This window comes from Morone saxatilis, unplaced genomic scaffold, assembly GCF_004916995.1.
Source record: "Morone saxatilis isolate NCDOM2014 unplaced genomic scaffold, NCSU_SB_2.0 Contig19, whole genome shotgun sequence".
NCBI lineage: Eukaryota > Metazoa > Chordata > Actinopteri > Moronidae > Morone > Morone saxatilis.
In genome coordinates this window covers 21,109,570-21,120,328 of record NW_023339751.1, presented here as the reverse complement: position 1 = coordinate 21,120,328, position 10,759 = coordinate 21,109,570, and the positions used below count along the sequence as shown (strand labels likewise).

General features: G+C 39.9%; 1 protein-coding gene across 2 annotated transcripts in view; it reads right to left on the bottom strand.

Annotated features, from left to right (window-relative positions):
• The window catches only part of atrnl1a (attractin-like 1a), a gene marked incomplete in the record, with an annotated part of 267,240 nt that overhangs the window by 128,747 nt on the left and 127,734 nt on the right, over positions 1 to 10,759 (bottom strand). For both annotated transcript variants that reach the window (XM_035663942.1, XM_035663941.1), the window contains 1 exon segment: positions 7,313 to 7,365. In XM_035663942.1, coding sequence (XP_035519835.1) covers positions 7,313 to 7,365 — 53 coding nt within the window.

Sequence of the window (10,759 nt, the reverse complement as noted above, 5' to 3'; positions counted from 1 at the left end):
CCCTCCCTCCCAGGCAGACATGTACTGCTGCTGCTCGGTTGTTTATCCCATAAGGGTCGTCAGTACAACTTCAGAGTATATTTGGGGGTTTTTTTATACTTTGTAAAGGGGATAGGGACTTGTGTTTGTGCATATCCACATGTGTGCATGTACAGTATGTTTTTGTATTTACCTCTCAATGCATTCAGCATGTTCATGTCTGTACACCTGTGAGTGTTTACAGCTGTGTACGTGTCTGTGTAGTTAACCAAACAAATGAGAGTGTAGCACAAAAAAAGCTACGCTAGTCCCTCTGTGCGTTTCCAATATGTCTGATTTCAAGGCTGTTAGGAACAAAAACATCAGCCAGGTTTAAAAGTTCACCTCAGCTAATTACAAATCCCATCTGAGAAATCTGACAGCAGTTTCACTTAGGCAACCTCAATTACACGCGAACATGTGAGTATTCTCAGCCTGGATGAATCGTATTAAGGTATCACTAAAGGTATTAACCATCCCCACAAGAAGTGAAATAGAAATAGTCCGTGTCAATTTTTCAGGTTCACAGATGGGTGATCTTATTACCATAATATGTAAGCTGATTCAGCCAATATGAAACAAAACACTGATGAGGGGGAATGAGAAGGCAGAAGAGAAATCCCTCACCCGGAACGTAATCTGATATTCCAGCAGTCTGCTTTGAATAGAAATCCAAAACCAGCATAAACTCACCTACAATGTCAGTTTGTCAGAAACGCTCGCTGAGGTTTCATTTAATGCTTGTTAACAACTTATTATTTCCCATTAGCAACACTTCCCTGACGGAGCGCTGGTCAGACACTACAGCATCACCTCGCTGAGAAAAACGGTTAGAACCAGGGGAGTCAAGGGGACAACAAGGATTCACTATCAGACCTAAATGGAGGTCAAGGTAACCTGGAGGAAATTTATGCATGAGGTCAGGTGACCCTGATTTCATAGAAACTGTTAAACTGTAGAAACTGTTCCTTAACAGTACAATGATCTGAGGGATGGCTGGTCACAAAGTTCGCAATCACCAGGATCTCAACATGAGACTAATTCTAAGCACAACAAAACGCCAGAACACACATAGAAATCAATACATTTTTTAAAGGTGGTGGGGAAGGTGAAATAGAAGGAGTGCAGTTAACACGCACATCAGGTGCACAGCTGTTCGGCATAGAAGGAAATACCTGCACACTCCATTTTCATGGGGTCAAAAGGGTTAAAAAGACAAAGTGAACTTAACGAAATCCCAGAAAAAAAAATTTAGAAATACTCTACCCACCAACATATTATACCAGAATATCCTTACACACATGCATCAATTTTTTTTGCTTTTCCTATGGTATAGTATGAAATGTCAAGCTTTCACTCTAACAAAGGTTTAATCGAGGTTATGTTTTGGTGATAACTGTTGTATTGGACTGAAGTATATTGAGAGGTGTCTATTATTTTGTATATACCATTATTATATAGAAAGTAAGATCTTACAATACAATGTAATACAATAACACCACAAACTGGCCCACAGATTAGAATCAACCCCTCTCTGAAAATATAGAAAAAACTTCCCTGTAGTACTGGACCGCATTGCACCAATGTCTTGTTTTCTGGTAAATCTGTAATGTGTACATTTCTTCTATCTGGTGTGTGTCCTCCCAAATGTCACTTACTGTATTATCATATATCAAACCAACTGAAACTTGCTCAAACTGATCTAAAATCAGTCAGAGTATGTAGCAGTCTGTCCAGATAACTACTGGATTGCAAAAAAGGGTTTTGGCCTGATAGGACCAATTATTCCAAGTTGGATAGGCGTCCAGACGGACTGCCTGTCAGCAGCCTGGACTGACGCCAGATTGTGGTCTAATGAACGGCCTTAGGCAAGGAATGTCGTTGAGTGCTCACTGCTGATCACTGCCATGCAACTGCTTTGAGGTCTGAATTGGCCCCAACATTCACTTGCTTATATCTTATTTGTCTTTGATAACATTTTACCACTATAAGAGAAAATCTAATCCTATCTAGTAGAAATTGCAGATATGACAAGTCAATCCTCTTCAATTCTCTCCATTGAGATTTTGGACATCACATAATTTCCTATTTCGTGCTGTCAGTCACTAATTGTCTATTTAATTGTGATTGTGAGGCTGTCAGTAAATATTGGAGCCACTGTTGTTTGGCCTGACTTTCCCAGCAGGCCTGAGGGCAGCAAGCACCACTGACTGTGGACTGACTGGTGTTAGCTGGTAATTCAACTGACTGCTTTCCAGTGGAAGTGGTGGGACACTTGGTGGCCGTCCCTAATTAGACATCCCTTGTAGCTGACTGTGATGGAATATGACAGTGGTTCATTAAAGCATTGTCCTGGTGATGCTTGCTCATAAATGCTAGCCTGATTGGGGGCAAACTCATTAAATAGCAAAGTTGCTTTTCATCAATTGACTGGTGGTTCAATATGACAGTGTTAACTGAACCAAAGCATTGCTCTCTGCCCTTCATCCCCTAACGAGATGAGTAACACTGCCGTCCATAGCTGGACAGACATTTATCAGTGTGATGAATCATTTCACAAACATGAATTTCTGAATAAGTTTCTGTGTGTGACATGACTTCATTATGTGTTTTTGTCAGATGTAGTGACTAAATAAGCTGACAATCCATTAGGATCAACCAATCCCAAAACCAGCTAATGCTAATAAGTATGGGGCTGAGCTCTGTGCCTCTGTGTCACAGAACTCCATTTTGTATTCCAAAAACACATACTGTTGCACTTTGGTTACATTTCTTCATTGCAATGAACATGAAGAGTGAGAGTTTATTCCTTTGAACAATGTACACAGATCAGTCATAACATTGTGACCACCATGCGGCTGGTCTCTGCGGCTACGTAGCCCTTTACACAACAAACTGTGATGCACTGTATGTTCGCTCCCCCATGTGCATCAATGAGCTTTGACTGCCCAGATAGGCTTTTGATAGGTACTGACCACTGCAGACTGGGAACACCCCACAAGAGCTGCAGTTTTGGAGATTAAATTAGATTTTGCAAATTAAAATAAAATAACACCAGCTTGATTATTTAACATCTGCAAAATCACCAGACTGTGTTTGAAATTATGTTTTATCAGATGTATCTGAAATAACAATACAATAGCATGTGACCCCTCACTATGAAATGTCAAACTGAGGCTTTGAAGCCAAAACCTATTCCTTCCATAGTGCAATGACAACCGCAATAGTTCATGTTCAATGGGTCTGCTTACAACAGACTTTAATAGCTCTAAACAAATGGGTAAGACAAAAAGTGAAGCAGACAGAAAGAGCGAGGAGGAGTAGACTACTGAACATGTCTGATTCAGAGCAGATGTCAAGGGAGCTGGACTTCTTATGATATTCAGCTGTTGAACCTTGAGTGGTTGTTTGGTTTCGATAATGGCTTTCTATTCACCTTTAAGAAGTTTGAGGCAAGTGCTTAACCTCTATTCCAGGTTTTCTGGTTCCCCGTAAGTGTTTTGTGTCATGGCCGACAAGCAGACAAGCAGTCAGTTACAGCCACATGGATGGAATAAATATAGCCTGTTGTACTCTCTAGCAGAAGTGAAATATTACTTTATAGAGACAAACCATATACATTGATTATGGTTGTGTCACTAAAAGGGCCATCGCCTTAAAGGACGAAGGTGTGACTTTCAGAGGACTTTAGTGTAGTAGGCTGAGCCTGCTCCTCCTCCCAAATCGAGATATTGTACCGTCATCACAAGTTCCCACCCCCAGACACCCTGAGACAAGAGCCACATCTTTCAAAAGACAAAGCTTTATATAGGCATACCCCTTCATTGGAAAAGATGAACCTGTGTCATGTTCTTACCTTTATAGTAGCGGTTAACCTTTTTTGACTTGCAACCCCTTAAAGTGAAGCAACATTTGCCCATGACCCTTTGTTGCAGGCTGTCTATAGTATCAGTTTGCGAGCAGTTCAATCAAAGAACACCCTTTTGTCAGATTGTTTCATTTGGACAGTTTTAGGGAGGCCTGAAGAGTTAAACTATCCAGCATTTCAGATTGAAAAAAATCTAAGATTGGAGAAAAATGTTTTCTTTAATCATCTCACCCCCTCAGATTTCGTCTTGCAGGAATCCCTACCAATACAAGTGACCAGATACACCCGACGGCCATGTAAAGAAATTTTGGGATACTAAAGCCAGAGAAAAAGCAAAGCACAGAAAAACTCTGAATATGCACCTTCTTATCTCTGATTTTATACATCAGGTAAGTTGAAGAAGGCTGCATTCAAATGAGACAGGCCTTGTTTATCTGTTATAATGTATTCTGTCTTCAGGAGGATGTGACCACTAAATGGGTGCATCCATCAAATTCTAGGAGAAAATTAGGGCACAGTTCTCTGCTGGATTGTGCTGGGGTCTATGTAACGTGACAGCCAGACCCATATTAGCTCTTAAAAGCTCACACGTAGAAGAAGTCCCTAAATATGGGACAGAGCTTCTTTTTTTATTTATGCACTTTGTAAACAACTACATGGAAGTTTGAGTGAACCATCGTGGAATACCACAGGCTAATACTGACAACACTGTCTCCGCACATTCCAGTCAGTTGTTTGAGAACATTTTACCATCTCTTCACATCAAAAGAAATCCACAGGCGGTCCAGATTTCTCCAACTTCTGCTGTAAATCTGTCAGAATCCCCAGCAAGGACAGTGCCGCCTCTCATATACTCTGTATGTCATTTTACATTTCACAGATAAAGTTTTTTTTTATCAGCACTTTCCTTCCAGTGACATTTAAGGCTAATATTGACCTTGATCACTATTGTTGCACTTTCCATAGAGTACAAGGAAATGGATGGCTTGTAAATATGTAATTTATACACACACTATCTCTTTGCACGTGTGGGTGAGAAAGGGTGCTGTGTGCATTCAAGTGTGTGCCTCAGAGTGCGCTTATTTAAACAAAGCATACCCCATTTCATAGACAGCAGAAAAGATAATGTCACATTACTGACAGAACATAATGTAGCCAAATGCATCTGAAAAAACACACACCATTTCAGCTGTAGCCATAGAGATATCAAGGAGTCGTGCACCTAACCAGTATTTAAAACGCTTTCTATGTCTGACTGTATGCATTTGCATTAGCTAAAGCCCTTCACAACACAGGGCCAGGGAATTGCATGGGTGCCATCTAGTGCCTTCAAACCTCAGTCCTGAATCCAGCAGATTGGGTAAAACCTTGTCATTTGTAAACTGTATAATAAAAACTTCACTACTGCTGAGGAAAAAATAACTCACTTTAGATGAAATCACAGGTTCAAACTTATATTTCTAGCATTTACAGGAAGTTGTTTACGTTCTTAAATGTTAGCTGGATTGAAAAGGAACATAAATGGCATTTTAAAATAAAAGCTTTGCAGCATTAAAGGTGAGCCTATTTTACCATCCTCGACCATATTCTTGAACAGAAGTTGTTTTTATGATCAAAGGCATATTTGAGGTGACCGGTGCAAACTGTGGCATACCTCCTCTGATTGCTGTATCCTTTTGAGCCTCCCTCATTGAAACAATGATAGCCTCATTCAAGTTAGAGGGCTATTGACATTGACAGGACTTGAACTTTATTCGAGTGTGTTATAATATTAAAACTGATGATGGCAATTCATAGACTGAATGTGTATGAGTGTGTGTGTGTGTGTGAGTGTGAGAGAGAAAGAGAGCGAGATAAAGATTGAGCGAGCATGCACTTGTGTGCCACAAAACATCTGTTTTGACTACAGCATTCCTCCTTCATCTGCCCTTTAAAAGGAAAACTACCAATTTGTTGCAAATGAGCTACGTCAATGTGAACTGTGTTAGCATCTGGAAACTGGGAAACAAAGTTCTGGACAGACACACTTTCTCTTACTCTCTATCCCCTTTCTTAAAAGTAGGAACATCTTTGTGAGCAATGACAAAACAATGTTGGTATTCTTTTTTTTTTTTTTTAATATCGCCACAATATTTGAATATGGGATTCACTGGCCTGTGTGTGTCTCAAACAAACTTTCCACTATGGTAGACCGTAATGATTGATAGTAATGATGACCATGTCTTCATCAAAAATGTTGGTCGATTGCGTGCTTAAAATGATGACCAGCGACCTTTCGTGGCCATGCGAATTGTTTCCAGGCAAGAATGAAATTTCAACCTCAAAGATTCCCCTCTCTCAAAAGAAAAGGCTGAAGCAGCGTTCTTCTTATAGAGCAGCAATGCCTAATAGGAAGGAGGTGGAGGTGGATGGTGGGGTGCACTTGCATGTGACTGAAACACATTAACCTTAGACTCAATTATAGAGGTTTTAGATCAGAAAAATGTTTATAGTCATTTTCCAAATTGTTCAAATGAGTTGTTCTGGATCCATTTTGTTGGATGAGCCCTTCATGTATTTAAATGTGCTGAACCCCCTACAGCATGAAGCTAACACATCCACCGCCACTAACTTTTCCTGGTATACTCTGTGATTTCTTATCTTCTCTGTGGATTGGAAACTTCAGTTAAGTATCCTGCTACCTTAGTTCTGACTTTCGACAGTGACGTTAGCTTGAGTCACAGGTAATATGTGGCCCTGTCACTGCCTGATCTGTCAAGCTGTATGAACTGTCTAGATGACGGATGATCTCTGTTCATTTCTAGGTCACCAGGAACACTAAAAATGCTCCATTAACTGTATAGCATGATTTCAAAATAACACAAAGAGTTCAGAAACAGAATCAATGAGATATACTTTTCTATATACATGTAAGACTTCTGAGACTCTTTGTAATCAGAAAGCAAACACAAATATTAATGTGTGCAATATTTGTGTTTGCACACTTAGTTGTGTCCATCTGTATGCTGAGTGGTTCCAAACATGTTGCAAACAGTCACTGCTTTGCCAAAATAGGGCTTTGGTGTTATACCCTCCTCGAAGCTACTCAAAGATAATTGTTTTCCCAAGAGATATTTTGGCACAAATATTAGCAGACAGCATAAAGGTAGATTGTAGCCTCTGTTCTCTGTAGAAGAGAAAACTACATTTGTTTACAGCAACGTCTTGTTGCTGCTGTTTACAGGAATAAGAACTATCTTGTCAAAACTTTGACTGCGATGATTTCTGGCTATTACGGCTAGCAGGGCTTTCTGGCTACATTCTTTCCTTGGGTACATTAATGATAGTTGCGGCACATAGATTGACATTGTATGCAGGAACAGACTTCAGCACTGCGTGTGTGTGCCAGAGGGGAGAGGGAGACTCAGGTGGCGACAGGATACTTACAATAACATGTTCCTCGGAGAGGGTTACCAAGGTAACGGTTCTCGGAGTCACATCTGGAACAACACAAGAAAAGGAGAGACAGGTGGAAAAAGAAGAGAGAGAAAGAAAGAGTAACGACATTAGCATTCAACAAGGTCTGAGTATTTACAAAGACACATTTCGTGAGAGTATGGTTGTGTGTGTGTGTGTGTGTGTCAGGTGGGCCCTTGCTGCAGGTATTGTCTTCCCCCACCTCTTTGCAAGGTGATTTCCCTTGACAGTCCTGTCTAGCCATAGCAGCTCTCTTTTTCCCAGGGGCCCACACAGACACATTACAGAGACACACATAATTATCAGAGAGAATACTGGGAACTGTAACATTTGAGAGAGAATACAAAAGTTTATAGATGCTTGGTAAAAATCTCAGATATGTCAAGCTAACCTCCTGAAGTATCCTGTTCAAAAACTGATTTCATGCTTCTGCGAGGGGATCAGAGTGAGATCACCAGTTTAAATGTCTGGACAGGCGGGAATTGCTGATTAATTGTACGCAGAGAAAGACTCCACCAAAATCTTTTTTCGATATCAAACAAGGACTCTTTAGAAGCTTGAATGACTGAAAGGTTTAAAGGTTATACAGTATATTTAAGATTTAGAATGTTAATATAGCAGCCAACAACTATTTGCGATGTAAAGATATAGTGGAGCCATGGTGTCCTCAGCAGAGAATGATGTCACTATCCCTCTGCCTGCGTTGCTATCGCAGTTCCTACATAACCAGTCTTCTCTGTGTGCAGCTGAGTAGAGCGAATGAAACTGCGGTCTACCTCTAGGGAATTAAGGATTTATTTCAACAAAACCAGTGCTGGTGCTTGTTGGAAAGACTGTGGAAAGACTAACAAAGACGGTTATTTTTTTCTGTCCTATTCTTTTGGTCTGGGATAGTACGAGTGAATTAATGCTGCACTCGCATGGAATCAGCCAAACCAGATGCCATGTTAGTGGATGAGAGCAGGAACGTAATCTTAAGTGAGGCTGCCAGAGAACAGCAGCAATGGTAACGGTAATCAAAGTTAAAATATTTTAACTTTTTGCCATTCTCTGTGACAGTATTTAAAACTGGATGTTATCCTCAAACAAGGAGAAAACAGACAATTTGGACAAAAAGACACTAATATTTAATACATTCATAAACTAATGTTCACAAAATAATTGTATTTAATATATTTAGTCCATTCTTTGTAAACAATACGAAATCACCGTAGCAACATATCGTTTGTTTCGTTTTGCCGTACTGCCATTCCATTAGACGTCTGTCTGAATCCATGTGAATGCCGGAATAAAGCTGCTCCTCCATGGACGATGACAACTGCATTGAGCTTGAATTAGTGACAAATGCATCAAAAACTCACCACAAACTTCTTAAACAACTCCTGCATGATCCTCTTCTCTAATGTCGATACATATGCTCAGTGTGCTCCAAAACAATCATTGCCAATACATTGCTAAACACAAAACTTAGGTTGGATCTACGGAGCTATATGGGAAGGCAATGGCTTGTCGCAGAAGTAGTATCTATGTTAAGGAGAAACCTCTCAAGGCCTGAGTGTGAATATTAAATAAGACAGATTTGGTGTGGAGTATTCTTTTGTGGTAGCTGTCATAGCTTTTTTAGTTCCAACTCATACGTTTTGCTTTATATTCATATCTTTCATTCAGATGTTTGTTTGTCTATTTGGAATGAATTGGCATTGGTTAGTTGAAAACAAAATACTTGACATACTTTTGACAATGGCAACAGCAAAACATCTTGACATTTTCGTTTCACTGTTATTATGGACATAGTTTTCCAAAAGAATGTGCATTGCGTAAAAGATGCTCATCAAGCCCTGCTAGTCACTCAGACAAGAATCTACTCAGCTTTCCATTTGCATTTAATTTTGGCATTTCAGCCATTTCTCTGTCCTTCACTTTGACCAGAGAGAGGTTGACTCTCTTTTAAAAAAAGACACACATTTGTTGATGGACAGTAATTGACTGTGGTTAAAAGATGTGACCTTTAGCTTAAGAGGAAGTCCCTAATGATCAGTAAGCTCCGCCGCAACACAATTAGGTGAAGAATATAATTAATTTTTTTCCAGTACAAATCTAATGAATTTTTCAAAATATATAATGGGATTTCTATGGGTTTCAAAAGGCCCCATGGTCCAGGAACATAAGGGCTCTAAAGAATAATGTACATTTTAACACTCAGCTAAAGTAATTAAAGAAAAATATCAGGGTTACATAGTTTTTTCCCCACTTAACATCGAGAAATGACGTGCATGCTTTTGAGGCCATTAAAGTGTCAAGATGGATGACGTGTACCTGAAGCAGTTCAGATCACAGATAGAAAAATTATTGCCTGGCAGAGAGAACAAAAGCCAGAGTTATTACATTTCCAGTGTGATCTGAATAAAGAAGAAATGTTTAAAAATGTAATTGTTAGGACAGCATGTAATTGTTATTGTTATTGTAACTATAATGTCAGGACATTAAACATATCTTTAAAAAGTGCATCACTCTGATGGAATGGTATAAATCTTTTGTGTGTACGAGTGGGTCTACATGACTTTCATCTGGAAGACTTTAAAAAGCAAAACAAAAAGGGTTTTTAGTGACATTGCAACAGCTTGCTGAAATGCTGTATCGTAGCCATACAAAAAAGAAAACATGCTGCTTATCAAACCCATATGCATTTGACAAGCTTTACCAAATATGGACAATAAATCATCCAAAGCACCCCACCGTCCAAGTGCTGTTTCACAGTGTAACAGAAGAAGGGTGGGAGGATTTAGGAAGACAAGGCAAGGTAGGTTGGGGAAAGAATGAAGCTAGCAAAATAAAACCACATACAGGAAAAGAGTGACTGAGGAAAAAGAGGAACAAGTGAATGGGAACAAGAGGGCATGTAAGGTTTACAGGCTGAATGTTTGTGAATTCTCTTGTAGTGCTGCAGCAGGTCACAGAGCAGCACTGGATGCTGAATATTTCATCCTTCTATAAACTCTCGCCAAGGACGAGGCCTTAAACCACAGCTGCCTCACGGAGCTTCCATCCTGAATCGGGAGTTTAGAAAGACAATAAAACAAATAAAGAAGCATCATGATACTTTTGGTCTGATAGTAGTGTGTGAATCCGTTTAAGAGAATACTTGATGCCTACACACCTACATTATACACCGATCAGCCATAACATTATGACCACTGACAGGTGGAGTGAATAAGTCAGTCAGTGGGTGGCTGGGATATATTTGTCAGCAAGTGAACATTTCGTCCTCAAGTTAATGTGTGTGTTAGAAGCTGTTCCCAGTCAGTAGCTATCAAAAGTGCTCTAAGGAAGGAAAAGAACCGGAGACAGGGTTATAGGTAGCCAAGGCTAACTAATGCACGTGGGGAGTGAAGGCTGACCCGTGTGGTCCGATCCAAC